The following is a 24,790-nucleotide window of genomic DNA, read 5'->3' as shown; positions in this document are numbered from 1 at the left end:
CTTAACCAACTGAGCCACCCAGGCACCCCAGTAAGTCAAAATATTTTAACACCACTTGAACTTATTGTTCTTTATGTTGTCATGTTATAACATGATGTAGAGTCAAATTCATTGGTTTTGATATATAGGTTTGCTATTTTCCTTTGACTTAATTTTTTAAAAAAGATTTATTTTAGAGAGAGAGCGTGTGAATGGGGGGGAGGGGCAGAGAGAAAGAGAGAGAGAATCTCAAGCAGACTCCCCACTGAGCATGGAGCCTGACACGGGGTTTGATCTCACGACTCTGAAATTATGACCTGAGCCGAAATCGAGTCAGATGCTTAACCCAACTGAGCCAACTGCCCTGACTTAATTTTTAAAATAAAAGATGATATGTAAAGTATCTATATGGATCCAAAGTCAAAATAGAAATCAAAGTATAACCAAAAATAACTCTTTCATCCTTGCCCTCTCCTGTTGTTTCATCTTGAGATTTCTTGTTGAAAATACAGGCATATACTATATTCCTTTCTTCTTCCACAAATATTAGCATAATATATGTATCATTCTGAACTTACCTACTTTTCATTTAACATATCCTGAAGGTCACTCCCTAGGAGAACACAGGTACACAATATTCCACTGTACATTCATATAATTAATTCAGCCAGTCTATTGCTGGGCATCTGTGTTATTTCCAGTTTGCTGCATTTACAAAGAGTGTTTTTAGAAAATTCCTTTGTGTATACCACATTTTGTATCTTTGGGATAGAAGGGTGCTGGTCTTATGGTAAATGCATGAGACTACACATGGACATTACCTGATCCCCCCTATATGAACTGTACTATTTTGCATTTTCATCAGCAATTTGAGAGTCCTTGTTTTTCCAGTCTTGCCAATGGAGTTTATTAATACACTTTTTGAATTTTGCCCATTTAATTGGGATGAAGTGGTATCTCAGTGTGTGTAACTTGCATTCTCGTCTCAATTTTTAGACTCTTTAAGGATATTAGTCTGTGATATAGTTGCAAATATCTCCTCCTGTCATTCTCCTTTAACATTTAGTCCTATAAAATTATTTTTTTCTTCTTTATTTCTCCTGGATTTTTGAGTCATGCTTATTGATATCTCCATTCCAGGGCTATAAAGGAATTCACCCATGTAGTACTTGTTAAGTTTCCTTCTTTTTATTTTTTTACATTTAGATATCTTGATTTGTTGGGAATTCATCTTATGTTACACTGCCAGGGATGAATCTAATTTTCTTTCCTATAAATTTTATCCAACTGTGCTAATAGTAATGAAAAATTCTTTCTCGGGCGCCTGGGTGGCTCAGTTGGTTAAGCAACTGCCTTCGGCTCAGGTCATGATCCTGGAGTCCCGGGATCGAGTCCCACTTCGGGCTCCCTGCTCAGCGAGGAGCCTGCTTCTCCCTCTGACCCTCCCCCCTCTCATGTACTCTCTCTCATTCTCGCTCTCTCAAATAAATAAATAAATCTTAAAAAAAAAAAAAATTCTTTCTCAAAATGATTCTAGCAGAATGGTTCCTGCCAAGAAAGGTGGTTAGGGAAAAACTAAGGAATGTTCTGTCATCTCTAAGGTAGACTAGAGAAGACATTATCAAAATTCACAAACATACCAATGGAAAGGGGTTCAAGAAACATGTACCGTAGGCATTCAAGGAGATCCAGGAATTCACCATGAGGGAGAAAGGAGTACCTGATATGCACACTGATACTAAACTCAACACAGAAGTCAAGGCAAAAGGGAAAAGGAATGCCCCATATTTATCTGTATATGGATGTCCAGAAAGTTATTTTTCTCAGTGGATTCATCACCTTAAAAGAAATAGTCAGCATGAATGAAAATGGCTGGTTTATTACAACAAAGTAATATAACAAAAAAAATTCATTTTTCCCATGTGAGTTGAGAAATTCCACAGAAGACAGTAATTTGGGAGGGAACTACTGTTCCCTAATACTGTTTAGCTACTGTTAAAGAACCAAATTATAACTGTGCTAAATACATGTATATAAGCTCAGCATTCTTTAACTTACATAATACTAAAAGGTACCAAGAAAATACTCTTAGAATAAATCAAGTACTGAACTGATAAGGTACATCTTCATCATTGATATCTTGCAGTTATGTGTAAACTACAGAATTATCACCCATCCAGATCAGAGTTTAAACATCCTGGGTAAATGTCATTTGACTACTGTGTTAGTTTTTTCTATGTATGTTCATGAGTGAAATTATTCTGGAATTTGTTGTTCAAGGGCTACTTAACATCTCATTTTATTAATCAGAATTATGTTAGTCTTTAGCATCTGCTCGCAATTTTTCCATAGGATTTTCTGTTCCTTCAGGGGGCAGCCTGTACAATTATCTGCTCCTACATGATTTTTAAAGATTATTTTTTCCAATTGTTAAATTTTTTTGGCCCCTTTCAGTTACTCTTGAAATTTAATCATTTAAAATGTTTTCCTAGAAAACAAACCATACTCTATTTAAAAGTTGGATCTAATAAGGCTTACATCTATTTATATTACCATTAAAAATATCCTCTAAAACATATATCAGAATTCTTTCTTATAATGTGAAGGCATTGCCAAAGTTTAGTAATAATAGTTTTCGTCAAAGAAACATTTTGACCTAAAATAAAAAAACCTTTTGTATTGTTCTTTATTCCATGATTTTTGCTTTATTTTCATTAAAACTCTCCATTAATTCAAACACCCATTGGGGCATTAGCTTGTTTAGTTCAGTAATCATTATTTAATTTGACAAATATTTGGACTCCACAACGTAACAGGCACTTTCATAAGTGTGGAGATACAATGGTGACAAGAGGTAAACTGCCCTCGATTGTTTTAGTTATCTACATAGAGTAATTTCCATTGAGAACTGCCACGGTCATGTTCATAGGATTTGATATATAGGAGTTTCATTATCATTCACAACTAAATAGCCTGTAATTTTTTTGATTTGCTTATTACTTTGATAATTATTGATAAATTTCCAAGAGGTCAGGATTCATTTGGCCATTTTCTAATTTCTAAATTTTAACTGTGGTGATAAAATGAATAGGACATTTGGCTTTAGAAATTTGTTAGAGACAAATCACTTCCAAATGCCTTCAAAAACAAAACAAAAAACATTGCTGAGCACTCAACTACCCCATTTTCATTAAAACCGTAAGGCTTTCTTTACAGTACGGATTTTTTGGTACAGCAAATGAATACTGATTCAAAGCTTTCTTCCCTTCATTCTGTTTTACTGGTTTTTCTTCAGAATTATCCTACTGTTCAATAAGATACATATACAGATGGCATATTTGTCTATATTCATTATATTGTCAAGGTCTTTATCTCATAGAAATGGTCTAATACTAATATTAATGATGGTCATGACATCATTTAAGTTGTCAAGCTCATTTAACCCTTATAATCAAATAAGTAAGGAAACAGACACAGATTTGAGTTACTTTCCAAAAAATACAGATATGTTGGAACTAAGGCATACCAAAGAAGTTGTATGACATAGCTCAAGGCTTTCCAAGATTAATTACGTAACAGAAATTCACCTTTAGTGTAATTCTGTGAAAGTGTAAGAAGATTTAAAAAGTGATGGAAGGTTGCCCTACACGAGTTAGATTTAAATTCTATGCAGAATAATATCAATGATGTGGAGAATGCTTTAAGAATGATTCAAAAGAGAGTCACAGTGTCATCTTATTCATAGGGTTTTACTCTGGTATTCCAAATGGAAAATTATTCAGTAAATGCTTTCCTGTATTAATACAGATTGCATTACGAATTCTCTGCTGTTGAGTGTGTTATGTGCTCTGACAGTCTTCCAGGATTACTTACACTTGTGGGGTTTCTCAAAAGAAGAAATTAACAGACATCAATTAATGAGTCATGAATATTTTTATATCATAAGATTTTATAAGAGTGAAATAAAGTGAGAGCTTGGAGAAAATGTCTCAAAATTTTTATATTCATAGGATTTCTCTAAAGTGTAAATACCCTGGTGTTGAGCAAAGTCTGAGTCCTGACTAAAGGTGTTCCCATAGTCTTTCCATTGATAGAGATTCTTACCATTGTGAATTTTCTGTTCAGTAAAATATGGATGGTGACCAAAGATCTGGCTACTTTCCTTACATTCATAGGAATCTGTATCAGTATGAATTTTCTTATGTCGTGTAAGTTGTGAGCCCCAGATAAAAGATTTCCCACATTCCTTACATACATAAGGTTCCTCACCAGTATGTATTCTCTGATGTCGAGTAAGTTGTGAACCCCAGAGAAAGGCTTTTCCACATTCTTCACATTCATATGGTCTCTTTCCAGTATGGATTTTCTGATGTCGATTAAGTTCTGAACCACGAAAAAAGGTCTTTCCACATTCCTTACATTCATAGTTTCTCTCACCAGTATGAATTTTTTGATGTCGATTAAACTCTGAGCCATGAAGAAAGGTCTTTCTACATTCCTTACATTCATAGACTTTCCTCTCATTATGAATTTTCTCATGTTGAGCAAGATATGAGGCCCAAATAAATGTCTTCCCACATTGCTTACATTCATGTGGTTTCCTACCAGTATGAATTCGTTGATGTCGAGCAAGGTGTGAACTCCAGATATAGGCTTTTCCACATTTCTCACATTCATAGGGTTTCCTACCAACATGAACATTCTGATGTTGAGCAAGATTTGAACCACGAATAAAGGCTTTTCCACATTCCTTACATTCATGAGATTTCTCAGTAGTGTGAGTTCTCTGATGTTGAGTTAGGTGTGAGCCACGAGTAAAAGCTTTTCCACACTCCTTACATTCATAAGGTTTTTCACCAGTGTGAATTCTCTGATGTTTAGTAAGATGTGATCGCTGACTAAAGGCCTTCCTACATTCATTACATTCATAGGGTTTCTCACCAGTATGAATTCTCTGATGTCGTGTAAGATCTGAGCCACAACTAAAGGCCTTCCCACATTCCTTACATTCATAAGACTTCTCACCAGTATGAATACGCTTATGGACACTAAGTTGTGAATGAAATCTAAAGGCCTTCCCACATTCCTTACATTTAAAAGGTTTTTCACCAGTATGAATCCTCCTATGACCAGTAAGACTTGAACGCAAACTAAACGCCTTCCCACATTCTTTACATTCATAAGTTTTCTTAGCAGTGTGAACTGTCTGATATTGAGTAAGTTCTGAATCAGAAAGAAAGGTCTTCTCATATTCCTTATCTTCACAAAATTTCTCCCTCGTGTGAATTACTTGATGTTGAGTACAGTCTGAACCAGAAGGAAAGGCTTTCCCACATTCTTTAAATTCATTCAGTTTCTTTCCTGTATTCTGTTTGTGATGTACATTAAAAGCTGTGTGATGTTTAGAAGTGGACATTTTTTCACCAGCGAGTATAACCTGCTTAAAACATTCTTCCTGATTTTGATTTTCATGTTGTGTTTCAAACTGACCTTTGCTTTCCCAATCACCCCTAAAACACAAATATTCAAGGCTGTGTTTTTTACAAATTTCCAATTGAGTCAATTCTCTCTCAAAAGTGACCTTTTTTTGTGATAACTTCTTGCTCTGACATCTGGACTGCATGTCTGAAAGATAAGAAGATAAATTCATACTGTTTTACTGTTCAAAAAGAATCAAAATGTCCAATGTAGATATAAAAAGCAAATCCTAAAATATGTAAGGCACACAAGAAGTGAATGACTTAAGAAATTCTCAAATTCCGGGCAATATGAAAAAGGGGCAAAAAATAAATAGAAATTAAAGAGAACTAATAAAAGTTGAGGTGAGTGATTAGATATATAAAAGCTTTGTTTTAGTCAAATTCATCTGAGCAGTTCAATTTAAAAAAAAAAAAGGTTATTCAGGTACCACCCAGTCATGGAATGCCAATGTAAAGATAAGACTGTTTCACTCAGTATGGTAAATCAACCCTTAGCATATATTAGGCATTAAAAACATAATTCTGTAAAAAATACATTACAAGACCAAAAAAAAAAAAAAAAAGGGAAGAAATGGGGGGAATTTAGGGTGGAGTAAAGGATCTTACAAAAACCAAGTACCAGGAAGCACAACTGGGATCATTTAATCATATAATAATGTAATACACCTCACTGTCTAGTTGCTTCCATCTTTACTGTAATGAGTACATAAACTGCTTCCATATTACTTTCTGTACAGATAGGAGGAAACAAAAGCGTATCTAAACTAACTCAAAGACAAATATGCAGAAATGTAATCATGCCTACTTAATCATTTTCAATTTGCCTTTGCAAAGACTTCACCCTGCTCATTTCCTCCACGGTGCATAGCCAAGCCATCTTTTTGTCACATGACTCCAACCAAGGTGCTTTTGTTTTCTTTATTCTTGAGTTTATAGTACTGCTCATCCATTCTGCTTTATGCTTTCAAGCCCTTCCCTAGGTCTCCTCTTCCTTTCCCTTCTATGCAAGGCCACAGAAAATATTGCAGAAAGTATCTACAAATTTTCAAGTACTATGGAAGATACTATGATGAATGTCTTATATAATTCTGAGCTTAAAAACAGTAATGTTGGGTACTGTTTTTATCAGTACTGATAGAGTATCAGTCTAATATGTGGGAAGTAATCTAGTCTAGAGTTAATAGACAGGAACTCAGTAACACAGGTGTGTTGCATTAGGTTAAAGGACATAATTATGTGTGATTGGGTGATAGTTGAAAAAGGAAAATAGTTTGAGAAGTTGCCAAGGGCAAAGAGTCTGGCATGAGCTAGGAATAAGTAGGACCACTCTGTGACTCATTTTTGATATGTGCCAGATTTGATGAAACTGTCATGTGGTTATGTTATAAATTTTTCTTGGGAGTAGAGCCGGGAATGGAGCAAGTACTCTAGCAGTGACAGAGTAAGTTGAAAGGCAGTTCATTTACATGTGTAAGTAATAGTGTATTGTAGCAGAAAAAGGACAGGCTACAGTTTCAGGCTCAGTTCTGTTTACTAACACCATCTTTAGGTTATAAGAAAATTACTGAGCTTGACTGAGTGCTTATTTTTCTGTATGACATTAGAGATATTAATATGTTTTTTAAAGAGATTTATCGAGAGGATTGGGAAAACGTACTATGTTATAAAAACTTTTATTTTGAAATACAGTTGACCCTGGAACAACACAGGTTTAAACCGCACAGGTCCACTTAACACATGGATTTTTTTCCAGCATTGTAAATTTATGGTTTCTTTCTTATGATTTTCTTTTTTTTTAAAGATTTTATTTATTTATTTGACAGAGAGAGAGACAGCGAGAGGGAACACAAGCAGGGGGAGTGGGAGAGGGAGAAACAGGCTTCCCGCGGAGTAGCGAGCCCGATGCGGGGCTCGATCCCAGGACCCCGAGATCATGACCTGAGCCGAAGGCAGATGCTTAACGACTGAGCCACCCAGGTGCCCCTCTTATGATTTTCTTAATAACATTTTCTTTTCTCTAGCTTACTTTAAGAGTCCATTACATAACACATATAACATATAAAGTATATGTTAATTTATGTTATCAGCAAGGTTTCCAGTCAACAGTAAGCTACTAGTAGTTAAGTTTTTGGGAAGTTAAAATTTATACATTAATTTTTTAAAGGATTTATTTATTTTACAGAGAGAGAGAGTGCTCAAGCAAGTGGGGGAGGGGCAGAGGGAGAGGGAGAGAATCTTTTTTTTTTTTAAAGATTTTATTTATTTATTTGACAGAGAGAGACACAGCGAGAGAGGGAACTCAAGCAGGGGGAATGGGAGAGGGAGAAGCAGGCTTCCCGCGGAGCAGGGAGCCTGATGTGGGGCTCGATCCCAGGACCCTGGGATCATGACCTGAGCCGAAGGCAGATGCTTAACAACTGAGCCACCCAGGCGCCCCGGGAGAGGGAGAGAATCTTAAGCAGACTCCCTACTGAGCACGGAGCCTGAAGCGGTGCTCGATCTCATGACCCTGAGATCATGTCCTGAGCCAAAACCGAGTCAGACACTTAACCAACTGAGCCACCCAGGTGCCCCTACATGAATTTTTGGCTGTGCAAAGGTTGGCATCCCTAAACCCTCAAGTTGTTCAAGGGTCAGCTGTAATTATAGATTCACAATAAGTTGCAAAGAGTACCCTTTACCCAGTTTTGCCTGATGAATACATCTTACATAATGAAAGCACAGTATCAAAATCATGTAACTGACATTGGCACAATGAATATGTATAGTTATGTCATTTATCACATATGTGGATACCTGTAACCACCACCAACCACAATCAAGATATAGACCTAAATCATTATTACATAGATTCTACCTCTTGTGCTACCTCTTTATAGCCATAACTATGACCACCACTCCCCTTTCCATCCCTAAGCCCTGGCAACCACTAATATATTTTCAATCTTTATAATTTAGTGATTTCCAAAATATTCTATAATTGGATTCATTTGGCATGGGACCTTTGGCATTTTTCATTCAGCACAATATCCTGGAGGTTCATTTAAGTTGTTTTAGCTATCGATAGTTCAGAAAAAGAACGATTTTATTTTATTTATTTATTTATTTGACAGAGAGAGAGACACAGCGAGAGAGGGAACATGAGCAGGGGAAGTGGGAGAGGGAGAAGCAGGCTTCCCGCTGAGCAGGGAGCCCGATGTGGGGCTCGATCCCAGGACCCTGGGATCATGACCTGAGCCAAAGGCAGATGCTTAACGACTGAGCCACCCAGGCGCCCAAAAGAACGATTTCAGAACACAAATATAACCTCTGGAGTTCAAAACCATAATTCCAATAGGAAATAAAATTTATTTTCTTTCCTTGATATTTCTTTTTTTTTTTTTTTAAGATTTTATTTATTTATTTGACAGAGACACAGCGAGAGAGGGAACACAAGCAGGTGGAGTGGGAGAGGAAGCCGGCTTCCTGAGGAGCAGGGAGCCCGATGCAGGGCTCAATCCCAGGACCCTGGGATCATGACCTGAGCCGAAGGCAGACGCTTAACGACTGAGCCACCCAGGCGCCCTTTTTCCTTGATATTTCAAAAAAACCCCACAAACTCCTAAATAAACAACTAACAAATACTGTGGGGGAAAAAAAAGAAGCTCCAAGAATACGTTACTTCAATCTGAGTTCTGCCCATAATAGAAAATTCATCAATTAGCCTCAACTTGCCAAATATGCGCCTTGTTTCCTCTTGACAGCCTGGACTTGTCTTTTTTGACATTGCAGTCTCTTTGTTGTCCTCCATTAGCCTTTTTTTTTTTTTTTAAGATTTTATTTGTTTATTTGACAGAAAGAGACACAGCCAGAGAGGGAACACAAGCAGGAGGAGTGGGAGAGGGAGAAGCAGGTTCCCCACTGAGCAGGGAGCCCTATGTGGGGCTCGATCCCAGGACCTGGGATCATGACCTGAGCCGAAGGCAGACACTTAATGACTGAGCCACCCAGGCGCCCCTGTTGTCCTTCTTTGGCCTTAAACTCTCTTTTGCTGCTTACTATTCACTGTAACCAGAAGCCATTTTCACCTATTATCCTGATTTTCAACTAAGCAGCCTATCAGGCCTTCTCTTAATGTAGAGCCTATTTTGCCAAAATTTATGGACATGTTCCAGTCACAGAAAAGAATACAAGTTTCTTAATAGGTTATATACTCTGTTAACTCTTCTTATCCCAAAATGAAACTGGAAAATCAACAAATGTTGGTTAAAAGAACGAATTAGTGAGTGCAGGAAATGCAGAAACAAGGAGAAATTTAGGCAAAATAAGAAAAATTCAAGATACAGTAGGCAGAATAAAAACGGGGTCAAAAGTTTTTTTAGGGAGAAATTTACAAATATGTAAATGAAAAAAAAGAGAGATAGAAAGAAATTGAGTCAAAGCATTGATAAACTGACTACTGGAGAAAAAGAATGGCACTTACCTTTTTATAACATGAGGGAAAGAATTTGAAGAGTACTGAATTAGAGTGGTATTTGGAGGTGAAGAGAAGGGTCATTTGGAAATTCATGGTGAAAGGTTACTTTTGACTCTAGGTCTCAGATCTTTATCCATAGGTTTTTATCCCTTGAGGAGGAGACTCGGGGCCAGTATTTCAGAGATGCCGCGGCCTCACTAAACATCTGGGCTCTTATCTACAATGATGGCGTCCCTGTGCTGGCTCAGCCCTCACTCACCTGGGCAAGGTCCTCTTGTCTCATCCTGTAAAACCATCCAGGGCTCTTTCCCCTTCTCCAGTAAAGAGAACACATCTGGCTGATAAATGCAAAGTCCTGATCAGAGATAAGAAACAGGAAATGACCATGTGGTAAAGATTTCAAAATTTGCAACTAGTCCCTTGGTTATGAAGGAAGAGAGACAATTATAGGAAGAGCAAGAAAAAGGCAGGAAGTATTTCTAAAGGATGGAGAAGATAGAGGTTCCCACTGATGATGACTATTACCAAATTTATAAAGCATAAACCATTTTCCCAGAAAGAAGTCAGGAATTCCCCTAGACACTTAAAAGACAATTCAAAAATTCACAATGTAGAAATCAGAAACTTCTGGGGTTAGATTCTGAATCTTACCCAGTGAGATCATGTTGCTGTAGTTCTCCAACATCACATCTCTGTACAAATGTCTCTGTTCCAAGCCTAGGCATTCCCACTCCTCCTGAGAAAAGTCTACAGCCACATCCCTGAACATCATCAACTGCTGAAACAAACAACCCAAGCATCAACAGTGAAATTAAAAAACCTTTTTTTTTTTTAAAGATTTTATTTATTTATTTGACAGAGAGCAAGAGCAGGAACACAAGCAGGGGGAGTGGGAGAGGGAGAACAGGCTTCCTGCCGAGCAGGGAGCCCGATGTGGGACTTGATCCCAGGACCCTGGGATCATGACCTGAGCCGAAGGCAGACGCTTAACGACTGAGCCACCCAGGTGCCCGAAATTAAAAAATCTTTTAAATAGAAGGGAGAAGAAATGAAAACGTGCACTGTAGGAAGCAGTATACTCACTGAGCAAAAAACTGAAGTTGGCTGCCTGTAGTATAGGGGGAAATGACATGGAAATTAGTGTGACTGAAGCTGAGTGCCTATATGCTCTTCAAATCTTCTGTTGTTCAGTCACAACATCCTTATGACCTCCCAGGGACAAACACCAGACAATAGGATGGCAGCCCAGAATTAAGAGTTCTTTGTTGATACCACTGGGATGCCACGCCAGGCTTACAGGACTAACTCCAGATTTATTATGTGACAAACACTTCTTTTCTCCCTTAGGCTACTTTTAGTTGAATTTTCTGTTAGCTGAAGTTGAAGGGATTCTTAGAAGACACACTTCCTAACTGAATACCATTTTCTGTGGGAGTGTATAAAATCTCTGGGCTCTCAGATAAGTAGCTGACAATCAACACATGTCTTGTTAATAATATTAATCTCTCACTGATTTCCTGGCAAGATCCCAGATCTCTCTGAACTTTGCCAACTAATAAAACGGAACACCAACCAACACCAACTCTCACCTTTACTAATTGAAAGACCCCATTCTACAGAGTAAAGAAAAGCTTTCATGTAGAGTATCCCTTTGACCCACTCAGTTCCAACTTGTTAAGCCACAGATTTGAAAAGAAAGTCTCTACTATTTCCTCTAAGGAAAAATATTTCTCCTCCTTCAGTGCTCTGCCAAAGTATTAGGACATGGGAGGTGCTGAATGCCGTGCTGGAGAGAAGAGGGACATCTAGGAAGGCAGTGGACTGTTCACGGCTATCACTTACCACAATGAATAGTACTCAAGTAAGCAGCTTAAGGATAAAAAAGTATTCATATGATGTGATATAAATGATTATAATTTTGGAGAGAGGCAATTCCAACTCACATGGGCCATGACTTAAAATTCCAGGAATCAATCAGTCTTCTAGACTCCTCTCCTGGTGAAGCAGAGTCCCGAGAAAGCAGAGCTAGAAGGAAGGAATCAGGAGAGGTCAGGTTTACCTCAGAGCTTTCAGATGGACTAAGAATTCCATTTTCTTCCCTGAAGAAAGATCAGAGGGAGTCTACAGAAATCCTGGCCCAAACCAAAACCCAAGTGACTCATTCTCCCTCCCTTTTTCCCAGTCCTAAGTAACCACTAATTCACTTTCTGTCTCTATAGATTTCCCTATTCTGGACTTTCATATGAAAGGAATCATACAATATATGAACTTACTGTGACTAGTCTATCTCATTTAGCATAATGCTTTTGAGGTTCATCCAAGTTGTAGCATGTATCAGTATTTCATTCCTTTCTATAGCTGAATAATATTCCATTGTATGACTAGACCACATTTTTGTTTACCCATTTATCCATTAATGGACATTTGGGTTGTTTCTACCTTTTGACTGTTATAAATATGCTGCTATGAACCTTTGTGTACAAGTTTTTATGTTCGAATACTTGTTTTTGGTTTTTAGAGTACAAGTTTTACACTTCACTTATTAAATTTATTCCTAAATATTTTATGCTTTTTGATGCTATTGTGAATGGAATTGTTTTCTAAATGTCATTTTTGGATTCTTCATTGCAAAGGTATAAATACACATTTGACTGGGGAGAGGGGCAGAGGGAGAGGCAGAGAGCGAATCTTCAGCAGGCTCCATGCCCAGTGCAGAGCCTAATGCAGGGCTTGGTCTCACAACCCTGAGGTTATGACCTGAGCCAACATCAAGAGTTGGACGCTTAACTGAGTTACCCAGGTGCCCCTACACTTGATTTTTATCTATTCATCTTATGCCCTAAAACTTTTTTTTTTTTAAGATTTCATTTATTTGTCAGAGAGTGAGAGTGAGAGAGAGCACACACAAGCAAGGGGAGTTGCAGGCAGAGAGAGAAGCAGGCTCCCCACTGAGCAAGGAGCCTATTGCGGTTGGGACTCAATTCCAGGACCCTGGGATCAGGGCCCCAGCTGAAGGCAGACGCTTAACTGACTGAGCCCCCCAGGTGTCCTCTTAAAACTTCTCTAAACTCCTTTATTAGTTCTAATAGGTTTTTTGTGCATGTGGATTCCTTAGGATTTTCTATATTAAAAAAAATCATGTCATGTATAGATAGAGACGGTTTAACTTCTTTTCCTAGTTGTTTTTTATTTCTTCTTTCTTGCCTAACTGCTCTGTAAATCTCCAGTACAATACTGAATAGAAGTGGCAAAAGCAGTCATTCTTGTCTTATTCCTGATCTTAGGGGGAAAACATTCAGAGATTCACTATCAAATATGTTAGCTATAGGATTTCTGTAGGTGCCCTATACCAAGTTAAAGAAATTCCCTTTCATTCCTAGTTTATAGAGTATTTTTTAAATGAAAAGGTATTGGCTTTTGTCAAATGCTTTTTCTGTATCTATGAAAATGACTACGTGATTTTTGTTTTTTATTCTATTGATATGATGTATCACATCAACTGATTTTTGGATGTTCAGACAACCTTGCATTCCTGGGATATATTCCACTTCGTCATGTTGTATAATTCATTTTATACATTGCTGGACTTGGTCTGCTAATATTTTGTTGAGGATTATTGTGCTCAAATTCTTATGAGATAAGCTTTGTTTGGTTTTGGTATCTGGCTAATACCGGCTTCATCAAATAGGTTGGGATCTTAGCTGTATCCTCTCTTTTTTTAAATTTTTTAAAAAAGTGAACTCTATACCCAATATGGGGCTCAAACTCACAACCCCAAGATCAAGAGTCACATGCTCTTCCAATTGTGCCAGCCAGGCACCCCTGGCTATAATCTTTAATTGCAGCAGAGAAGACACTGGGGAACTCAGAACTGATAGTAGGAGGCCTTCTGAACCAGGTTATGTTCTGAACAACAAAGAAAACCTGGCTGTTCAAAGGAACCATATTTTATTTTATTTACTTATTTTTAATTTAAATTTTAGGTAGTTAACATACAGTACAATATTGGTTTCTGAAACAGAATTCAATGATTCATCATTTACATACAACACCCAGTGCTCATCGTAACAAGTGCCTTCCTTAATACACATCACCCATCTAGCCTATCCCTCCCCCACCTCCCGCTATCAACCCTTAGTTTGTTCTCTATTGTTAAGAGTCTCTTTTTTTTTTTTTTAATTTATTTGAGAGAGAGAGAATGAGAGACAGAGAGCACGAGAGGGAAGAGGGCAGAGGGAGAAGCAGACCCCCTGCTGAGCAGGGAGCCTGATGCGGGACTCAATCCCGGGACTCCAGGATCATGACCTGAGCCGAAGGCAGTTGCTTAACCAACTGAGCCACCCAGGCGCCCGTTAAGAGTCTCTTATAGCTTGTTTCACTCTCCTTTTTTTCATTTCCCCTTCCCATATATTCATCTGTTTTCTTTCTTAAATTCCACCCATGAGTGAAATCATACAGTATTTGTCTTTCTCTGACTGACTTATTTCACATAGCATAATACACTCTAGCTCCATCCATGTTGTTGCAAAGGGCAAGATTTCATGCTTTATGATGGCTGAGTAATATTCCTGTGTGTGTGTGTATAAACCACGTCTTCTTTATCCATTCATCAGTTGATGGACATTTGGGCTCTCTCCATAGTTTGGCTATTATTGATACTGCTGCCAAAAACATCAGGGTGTGTGTATCCCTTTGAATCTGTATTTTTGTATCCTTTGGGTAAATAACTAATATTGCAATTGCTGGGTCACAGGATAGTTCTATTTTAAACTTTTTTTTTTTAAGATTTTATTTATTTTTTAGACAGCGAGCGAGAGAGAAACAGCATGAGAGGGGAGAGGGTCAGAGGAAGAAGCAGGCTCCCCACTGAGCCGGGAGCCCGATGTGGGACTCGATCCCAGGACTCTGGGATCATGACCTGAACCGAAGGCAGACGCTTAACCATCTGAGCCACCCAGGCATCCTCTATTTTAAACTTTTTGAGGAACCTCCATACTGTTTTCCACAAAGGCTGCCCAAGTTTGCATTCTCACCAACAGTGCAAGAGGGTTTGTTCCCCTCTCTCCGCAGAGGAACTGTATTTTCTTTTTTTTTTTAAGATTTTATTTATTTGACAGCGAGAGAGACAGCGAGAGAGGGAACACAAGCAGCGGGAGTGGGAGAGGGAGAAGCAGGCTTCCCGCGGAGCAGGAAGCCCGATGCGGGGGCTCGATCCCAGGACCCTGGGATCATGACCTGAGCCGAAGGCAGACGCTTAACGACTGAGCCACCCAGGCGCCCCAGAGGAACTGTATTTTAAAGAAAATGTCTCCCATTGTAGTAACAGAGGAGAGAGAACTCTTGGGCAGAAGAACCTAAAAACTACTTTTTCACAGGAAAGCACCAGTGACAGCTATTCTGAGATAATCTATCACCTTCAAAAAAAATAAAATTAGAACCATTGTGTCCCAAGATATTGTTAGATATGTTTGAAAAGAGTGCCAAAATTCCCCTATGTATAAAGAAAACTGCCTAAAAGACACTGGAGAAGATTAAAATTATTATCCAACATTCCAGTATGAGTAAAATAATAATTTATTTTTATTTATTTATTTTTAAAAAATAATTTCTGATATAATCATAGCTCTGAGGCAAGACTACGTGCACAAATATTACAATGATTTCAGGAATGGGAAGGAAGTGATGAGCAGACTCCATGTGAGAGTTGAATTCAAAAGTGAAAGAGAACATAGGCAAAATCACTTTAGAAATGAAGAACAAACAAGCACAAGGTATGACAAATACCACAGAAAGTGCATGGACAAAGAATACAGAAATTAGGGAGCAGAGCAAAATAAAACAAAGAAAGAGATGACAATTATTGGAAGAAAACAGTGCAAGTCAGAGATAATCCAACTTGCAAATAAGCAGACCCCTACAGATGAAATCCAAATCAAGGAAGAGAACAAGTATTAAAAATTACATTTTTAACATTAAAAATAATTTCCTGAAATAAAGCATGAATATACATAATGAAAAGACACACACCATATTGCAGGGAGAAATGATTCAGAATTGTCAGTACCAAAACATTTCCTAATAAAATTATTAACCTAAAACCCCTGGGAAATCAAGATAAAAATATCAAGTTACCTATGAGAAAAAGGAAATTCCATTGTTAGACTTCTCCACTGCTAAATTCAGAGCCCCAAATAGTGAGTAGTCTCTCCAATATACTTGTAGGAAAATAAATGACAGAATCGAAGATTTTATATGCAGCCAAGCTGTCCTTCAAATATAAAGGATATAAAAAGTTCTATGCTCCAAGAGCTTAGGGAATATTACTCACATGGGTGCTTTCTAAACTACTAGAGGACATATTTCTGCCTTTAAAGAGAGAATAGAGAAAATTTCAGGAAATTTTTTATCGTATTATCATTTATACACTTGAATATATATATGACAAATTTCAATAAAAAGTTCATTTTACAAATTATGGAGAAATATATACAAGGCAAATGCAAACAAACAAAAAAATAAGCAGGGGCGCCTGGGTGGTAGAGTTGGTTAAGTGTCCAACTCTTGATCTCAGGTCAGGTCTTGACCTGAGGGTTGTGAGCTCAAGACCCCCATTGGGCTCTATGCTGGGTGTGGAGCCTACTTAAAAAATTAAAAAATAAATTAAAAAAAGAAAAGCAATTCGTTTATTAAAAAATTAACAGGGGCTATGATCTTGAGCATGCTAAAATACCAAAGCCTCCAATTCACAATAAAAATAATTATGAATATCTAGATTCACCTGGGTGGCTCAGTTGGTTAAGCATCCAACTCTTGATTTGGGCTCAGGTCATGATCTCAGGGTCATGAGATAGAGTCCTGCATCAGGCTCTGTACTGGGCATGGAGCCTGCTTAAGATTCTCTCTCTGCCTCTCCCCCTACTCCTCTCTCTAAAAATAATAATAATAATAATGATGATGATGATGAACATATATCAACTAACAGCAGCAACTTCAATAAAGCAGAAGCTACAGGTTATGTAAGATAAAACTTCATTCACAGAGTATTTTAATACATTTTTGTCAATCAAAGACAAATCAAGTGGAAAACAAGCACTATAGACTGGCCATATATTAGATCACTAAGAAAAATTCAAAAAATATCATAATGCAGGGTGCCTGGGTGGCTCAAATGGTTAAGCGTCTGCCTTCGGCTAAGGTCATGATCCCAGGGTCCTGGGATCGAGTCCCGCATCAGGCTCCCTGCTAGGCGGGGAGCCTGCTTCTCCCTCTGCCTCTCTCTCTCTCTCTGACTCTCATGAATAAATAATTAAAACATTTAAAAAATATATCATAATGCAGCAAAACTGGAAATTACAAGCAAAGAGGGGGCCTATTGTGCCTTACCTGAATTCCTCAATTTTATCAATAGGGATTGAGTTCCCTTCATGTCACAGGGCTCAAGACCCTTCCATAGCACTAAGGCTAAGACACTATACCACTATATTGGTTTTCTACTACTGAGCAACAAATTAGCATAAACACAGTGGCTTAAAATAATACAAATTTATTACCTTACACTTAGGCAGTTAGGTAAAAGTCTGAGATGGTTCTCATTGGGCTAAGATCAAGGTGTCAGCAGGGCTGTGTTCCTTTCTGTAGGCTCTAAGGGAGAATTATTTATTTCCTTATGTTCTCCAGAGTCTAGAGGCCACCAACATTGCTCCCTTCCTTCAGCCAGCAATTTTGCATATCTCTGACCATTCTTCTTTGATTCTATCTCCCTCTGACTCTAAACCCTTGGGAAAGGTTTACTGACTTTGAGAATCCATTGGGCCTAATTGGATAATCTAGGATAATTTCTCCATTTCAAGGTCCTTAACTTAATCTTGTTTGCAAAGTCCCCTTTGCCCTGTAAAGCAAAATATTCACAGGTTCCAGGGATTAGGACCTGGACATCTTTGCAGGGGCATTATTCTGCCTACCCCAACCACCTTTAAAGCTTCTATCCTTGGCTCCTCTCTTTCTGATGGGTACTCAGAAATCCACCTCCTTCTATCCCATCACTTCCTCTCCAACAGTCTTGAATCCAACCAGGATAAGCATCAATATCCCCTGTATCCATGTTTATGTCCATCATAAGAAGCCTTAGATTCCTGATAATCTCTCCATTCAGACACTGTACTCCCAATCAGTTGAATGTACCCCCTTCTCATCCCTCCCCAAATCTTGACACTTTCTAGTATGCCCTCTGGAATTCATAATTCATTAATAACAAACCCCTCTTCTATCCCCAACCACTTTTTGAATATTCCCTTCACCTTTGGGTCTAAGGGAAACCTGGCTCTCCCCAGAGGACTCTGCAGCCTTTTCAATATCTCCCTCTCCTACCCGCCACAGCTTCTTGCCACTGGGTCTGGAAGCAGGGCAGGTATCCTCCTTGTTCTTACTGCTTTCAGACTTTTCTCTCTTCCTCCCCCGAAAAAGCTCTAGCTTGGAATTTCATGCCATGAGATTATTTATAATTCACCACACCTCACTGTTGCTGACATCTACCAAATACAGGATATTTCCCCTTGTTTTTTGAAAACCTGAGCTCATGGCTCATTCTCTGCAACACTACTACCCTCTTTTATTCTTGGAGTTGCACTGCATACACACAGATGAGCCTTGCTTACTCATTCTCACCTGTATTTCTACTTTTCCCTCTCTTGTGGCTCATTATCACCAATATACTGCAACGTTGTTATTTCCCCTATTTCTCTGCTCATATTTACAGAGAAATTCTTGGGATATGTTCTCTACACTGTCTCCTATTCCTCTCCCCACATTCTACAATGACCCAACTCAACCCAACTAACGGCCACCACAGAAACTGCTCTCCACACATTTACGAATAACTATGATTGTTACTAAATGCAATATTCTTTGTTTCTGGCTCCACAGCTGCTGCTACCACATTTACACAAACGGTCAGGCACACAGTGGTGCAGTCACAATCATATACATGTACAGTCACACCTAAACGGTCATTACAATCACGTACAGCTCCCCTCACCATCGTGCGCATGCAAACACACACACATACACACCCCCAACCCTACAGCTCCTGAGCGATGACCCCCACATCCCGCTCCCGTAACAATTTCTTTTTTTTTTTTTTTAAGATTTTATTTATTTATTTGAGACAGAGAATGAGAGACAGAGAGCATGAGAGGGAGGAGGGTCAGAGGGAGAAGCAGACTCCCCGCCGAGCAGGGAGCCCGATGCGGGACTCGATCCCGGGACTCCAGGATCATGACCTGAGCCGAAGGCAGTCGCTTAACCGACTGAGCCACCCAGGCGCCCCTCCCGTAACAATTTCACACAAGCACCCACAGATCCCATCCGTGATCGCGCGGGAGCGGACACACACATACACAGCTCCCTACCACCTTCCCTCCCACACCCAGTTGCTGGCAAAGCCCGAGACTCCGAAAACATCCGTCCCTCACTGCCCACTGCCCTCCCCAGTGGCCTTGGCCCCTCAGGAGTCATGCCGCTTCTGGGTCTAAGACTCTTCTTACCTGACCCTGCGGTCTCTACAAGAATGTTCCGCTGGGATTCGGGCGCGATGCTTCCTACGGTCCTGAAAGCGTCAGCGCGCGGCCAGGAAGCGGCTTCGGCTATGGTGGGCATTGGAAAACGTAGTCAGAGCCTGGACAGCCTTTCAGAGCCCAGAGCCGACAATCTCAAGTCACAGGCCTGGGCCTCGGCCCCCATCCTTTCCCGCGACAAAGACCATTGCCCTCATAACTGCTCACATGCGTGGCAGAGGGCTTCCATTAGTTCCATTAGTTCCAGGCCGCGTTTAGAACGCAAGACTCCACTAAGGCCGCCACGCTGCTCCTCCACAAACGTGTGCCCCAGTCTGGGCACCTGGACAAACGAACAAATGCTGCCTTTACCGGAAGTAGCCTTGGACGCGATGGCCCTTGGGAAATGTAGTTCAGGGCCGTAGGCCAAAGTACCTCAGAGGAAGGGTGTAATTCTTCGCGGCTTGAGTTCTCTGACTGGGCATCTGACAGATATGGTGTGACAGAAAGGTCCCGTTAGGCAGTGCCTAGCATCGACCTGGGGGTAGGATGAAGGGGCCCGGCCCCAGGAGGGTCCCTTCTCTGCAAAGCCATGGGAGCTCCTTCTTTAACGGAGGTGTGGTATCTCTCACATCCTCAAATACTTACCTTAGTCTCATTTTCCAATTACCCTTAAAGAGTTTGATTTAAATTAATATTCAAGCTTACATTAGTGTTTTGTAAATGTTATCCATATCTTGGCCATTTTTTTTTTTTTTTTTGCTGAAGTTAATATTTGCCAGTTTTTAAAATTTGCTTCCTTTTCTCCGAGCTCATCATTTAGATGGACGGTATGTCTAAGTTTTCTGACAGAGTAGTTTCTTTCAGTACTTTCAAATTCAGCCTTTAAAAAGAATTTCTTTTAAAATATTTTTATTGTAAAATAGGAAATACCTGATGAAAAGTGCATAGAATGTGTACATTCAGTTTTACTCAATACTAATGAAGAGTACATTGTTGGTATTTCAAGAAGAAACGACCTATGCATGTGATATTTCTGATCCCCAGTCCCTAGCTGACCACTATCCCGCCTGACTGTTAAGGTAATAATATTGTAGAGGCCGCTTTTAGGCAATCAACCTGAACAGTGGAAACCTCAGTAAGGTAGAAGGGCCCACAGAAACCCCCTGGCTGAATACGAACAGGCCCTTTAGGAGACCCACCTCAAAAGAATCATAAGCCCTAGCTGACCAGTGGGTAGACACAGGTACCAAAAAAGAAAAATTCCATACTTCCCATACCTTCTTACCTTCCCCCCTTAACCACAGCCCCCCACCCCTGCCTCGCAGCAGTCTCTGCTTTGCTGTCAATAAACTTCTATCACCCTTGTTCTGCCTTGGGTGAATTCTTTCACTGCCTGTGTAGTAGGCTTCCACCAGCTCAGGTTACCCCATATTTGGTGGCTCCCATCGGATTGGGGGACTCCACAAATATCTTGATTGTCAGTTATCTATCTTTCAAATTTATATAAATGCAAATCAAATTGCATGAATTTATCTTGCTTAGTTGTTAAAACTCCTAACTGAATTAACTTAAAACTCCGCAGGAAAAGTATGCCCATTCAGGCATGAAAATTATTCTCCTCAGTTAGTACTGTGTTGTGGGACCCCAAGATCAATACTCCCTCTAAGGTTGAATGATTCTCTAGAAGAACTCACAGTGAAACAATACAAAGCAAAATTAGCAAAGAGGAAAAGTGCATGGAGTAAAGTCCAGGAAAAACCAGGTGCATAGTTCCAAGGATCCTTTCCAAGTAGAGTCACACAGGATATTAATTTCCCCTGCAACGAGTTGTGACAATACACTTGAAATGTTGCCAACCAGGGAAGAAGCTCACTAGAGACTCAGTACCTAGAGATTTTATTGTGGGCTGGTCACAAAGGCAGCTTCTGCCAGGTGCATACTAGACTTTCAGAAGGAAAGCAGGTGTTTAACATAAACTATTGATTTGTACAAACAAGCATAGTGAGCCACTCTTATTAGGATAGCGGGACCCCCCTCAGGAAAACTAAGTTCTAGATGCAAGCCAAGCACCAACTGTGCAAGCAGTCCTTCTAAAGATAAGAATTCTCAGGTCGGTTGGTGGGAATGCAAGCTGGTGCAGCCACTCTGGAAAACTGTATGGAGGTTCCTCAAAAAGTTGAAAATAGAGCTACCATATGATCCAGCAATTGCACTACTGGGTATTTACCCCAAAGATACAAAAGTAGGGATCCGAAGGGGTACGTGCACCCCGATGTTTATAGCAGCAATGTCCACAATAGCCAAACTGTGGAAAGAGCCAAGATGTCTATCGACAGATGAATGGATAAAGAAGATGTGGTATATATATACAATGGAATATTATGCAGCCATCAAAAGGAATGAGATCTTGCCATTTGCAACGACGTGGATGGAACTGGAGGGTATTATGTTGAGTGAAATAAGTCAAACAGAGAAAGACATGTATCATATGATCTCACTGATATGAGGAATTCTTAATTGCAGGAAACAAACTGAGGGTTGCTGGAGTGGGGGGTGGGGTGGGAGGGATGGGGTGACTGGGTGATAGACACTGGGGAGGGTATGTGCTCTGGTAAGCGCTGTGAATTGTGCAAGACTGTTGAATCTCAGATCTGTACCTCTGAGACAAATAATGCAATATATGTTAAGAAAAAAAAAAGAAGAAGAAGAAGAAGGTAGTGGGAGGGGAAGAATGAAGCGGGGGAAATCGGAGGGGTAGACGAACCATGAGAGACGATGGACTCTGAAAAACAAACAGGGTTCTAGAGGGGAGGGGGGTGGGAGGATGGGTTAACCTGGTGGTGGGTATTGAGGAGGGCACATTCTGCATGGAGCACTGGGTGTTATGCACAAACAATGAATCATGGAACACTTCATCTAAAACTAATGATGTAATGTATGGGGATTAACATAAGAATAAAAAAAAAAAAGAATTCTCAGGTCGGCTATGTTAAGGCTTTTCTGCACACTCCTGTCCTAAACAAAATGTCTGGCTTTCAACAACAACAACAAAAATTTAAGGCATATGAAAAGGCAAGGGAAAAAAAAAAAAAATCAAGATGCTCCCAAGAGACCAAAAAACCCAAACCAAAACAAAACAGAAGTAAACGCAGGTGTCCTTAGCTTGTTGCTGCATAACTTCACTCTCTACCTCTGTCTTTACATGGCCTTCTTTTGTATGTCTTTTCATCTTCTATTATAAAGACACTTGTCATTGGATTTAGGTCACACACAGATAATCCAGGATGAACTCACTTAGAGATCCTTAACTTAATTGCATCTGCAAAGATCCTTTTACCAAGTAAGGTTGATGAGGGAGCAAAAGGCAAGCTGAGGACAAAGCACAAGCTGACACCGTCCCACCCCCAAGTCCCTGGTAGGATATGTTGACATTCCTCAGGCACTTCTGGCTGTTGTCAGCTCTCTCACTGAACATCTGTATTTTGCCTTACCCTAAGCACATCTGCCTGGTTCTCACTCATTCACTTGGAGAGAACCTACTTTACATTTCCTCTCTTCACCACCCATGGCCTCTCTTCTTGTTCCAACTTAAAGATTTTATCCAGTTTGGTGATGTGATAGCCTATATATAGGAAAGTGATATAAGACTGAATTTTAATTCAAGCACCATCCCCTAAATCAGACCGAGCCTGGGCCTTTAAGGAAGTTAACACATAAAGAGGAACAAAGTAAATAACCTTTTACCTTAAAGGTTGAGCATATGCAATCATATGGCAGAGGGTTTGAGAATACCTGAAACTTGTTATCTCAAAGCTAAATCTATTATGCCATGTAAAGTTTCTAAATATTTCAGAAATGGAAAAGAGACAGCACTTTATTTTCAAAAGTTGGATTATACAGAGAGCTATCCATGTCTAATATGACTGTGTTGCTCTAGTTCTCCAGCATCACATCCCTTACAGCTTCCTCTGAACATCTTTTGTGGTTGATACTTCTGCTTGAATTGAGCAATTACATCTCCGAACATTTACCCTACCATTGACCCCAATTTGCCCTACCAATTACTACAAAGAGTAAATGTCTGGGGGCAGGACTGTAGACAAAACAGGTACCCCTATAGCAAAATATACCCTGTTTAATATGTCATACTGATTTGTTATTCTATTCCAGAACAAATGGTTGGAAACTTAAGCGTTTATATAAAAATGCTACAAGTTATTTGTTATATAAATTAAAATGTAGCTTTTCCCTCTTAAAATCAGAGCTCCAGGAAGACATACCCTTATTATCAGCTTGAGGAAAAAATGAGATTTGCAGGATTCAGATTCCTCCACCATCTCAGGCACCCATGCTGAGATGACCTACATTCAGGTGATCACATAAATACTCATACACATACCCGCAGGGATCCAGACACTCTTGCCCCACTAGCTGTACAACCACGCACACACCCATGATGTGACCCTCCAGCCTCACAAAGCCACACATAATCTTGATCCCACTCTGTCACACTCATCAATTTTACCTGCATGCAGTTTCTCTTTCACTCAACTATCCTCCCTCCCCCCTCTACCTGTCCACATGTAATCTCACCACTGTCCCATGACGGGACCTCCTTTGTCCACTTTCACATACATGACTGGGCTTGAAGATTCCTCCCTTTCAAACTCCCCAGGCTGGTTTGGTCACAGATGTTCAGGTCCACATATGGGTTCGTTCTTCTGACAAGGTCCGCAGCAGCCTGACTCAAGAGCATTTTTGTATTCCCAGGGCAAAGCAGAATTCCGAGCACCCTCCAGGGCATTTAAGTGTGGCCAGGCCTCACCTCAGTGCCTAGAGGACACAGCTTACCTTGGCCTGGTCCATCTGGCCATTGGAGAAGTCCAGGACTGCATTTCCCAGGAGGCCGTAGGGCCAAGTATGTTGCAGGGTGAGTCGTCACAGCCCGAGAGAGCCGCACTGGAGGCTTTGTCAATGAAAAACTGCACCAGGCAAGTTAAACAGGTAAGGAAGATTTTATTAGATTGTCGCAGTGGAGAAGAGAGACTGAACTCGAGTCAATATATAACAGTAGCTGGGATTTATATCCAAGGGGCAGGGTGAGGGAGTCAGTGGATAGAAAATTACTAAGAGGAGCTTGGTGAAATATCAAAAGCCTTGGGATTCTTGTTGAACTAGGGTCAGCAGGTCAAGGACGAGACCCAGTCAAGAAGAGAGCTCAGAGGAGCCTGACTACAGTTTGGTCGACGGAATCCTAGTCAGCTGACACTCGCGGAAGCCCCCGGTGCGCTGCTCAGCGGGAAGACACAGTTTTGGGTGAG

The 24,790-nt window shown here is 39.9% G+C and overlaps 2 protein-coding genes across 5 annotated transcripts in view; one reads left to right on the top strand and one right to left on the bottom strand.

The window, feature by feature from the left end:
• Positions 1–1,840: 1,840 nt before the first annotated feature.
• On the bottom strand, positions 1,841–19,859 carry ZNF790 (zinc finger protein 790). 4 transcript variants are annotated; one of them, XM_035023628.1, is made up of 6 exons: positions 19,458–19,859; positions 11,859–11,940; positions 10,999–11,023; positions 10,567–10,690; positions 10,175–10,270; positions 1,841–5,604 (listed from the first exon to the last, which is right to left on the bottom strand). In XM_035023628.1, the coding sequence occupies exons 1-6, from the start codon at positions 19,567–19,569 to the stop codon at positions 3,929–3,931; spliced, it is 2,115 nt and encodes a 704-aa protein (XP_034879519.1). In that variant the 5' UTR covers positions 19,570–19,859; the 3' UTR covers positions 1,841–3,928. The 4 variants fall into 4 exon arrangements, with proteins under 4 accessions (XP_034879519.1, XP_034879520.1, XP_034879522.1 ...); XM_035023629.1 differs by lacking the exon at positions 19,458–19,859 and adding an exon at positions 16,048–16,291; XM_035023631.1 differs by lacking the exon at positions 10,999–11,023 and having other exon boundaries at positions 10,567–10,693.
• A 3,478-nt stretch (positions 19,860–23,337) lies between these two features.
• Positions 23,338–24,790, top strand: part of ZNF345 (zinc finger protein 345) — a 29,215-nt gene continuing 27,762 nt past the window's right edge. Inside the window, exon 1 of the mRNA XM_035023739.1 lies at positions 23,338–24,785. The gene's annotated coding sequence lies outside the window, so the exon portion shown is untranslated. The remainder of the gene's footprint in view (positions 24,786–24,790) is intronic.

This window comes from Mirounga leonina, unplaced genomic scaffold (assembly GCF_011800145.1).
Source record: "Mirounga leonina isolate KUSES-001 unplaced genomic scaffold, KU_Mleo_1.0 Mir_177, whole genome shotgun sequence".
Taxonomy (NCBI): Eukaryota; Metazoa; Chordata; class Mammalia; order Carnivora; family Phocidae; genus Mirounga; species Mirounga leonina.
Note: the sequence above shows the minus strand (reverse complement) of the source record. Positions and strands in the feature narration are given on the sequence as shown.

Excerpts from the sequence above, each read along its gene's own strand:
- ZNF790 (XM_035023628.1), bottom strand. The coding sequence starts at position 19,569 with ATGCCCACCATAGCCGAAGCCGCTTCCTGGCCGCGCGCTGACGCTTTC. Across the intron at positions 11,024-11,858 it reads AATTTTAAGTCATGGCCCAT|GCAGCCAACTTCAGTTTTTT; the intron begins GTGAGTTGGAAT and ends CCTATACTACAG. Across the intron at positions 5,605-10,174 it reads GACAAGAGGACCTTGCCCAG|ACATGCAGTCCAGATGTCAG; the intron begins GTGAGTGAGGGC and ends CTTATCTTTCAG.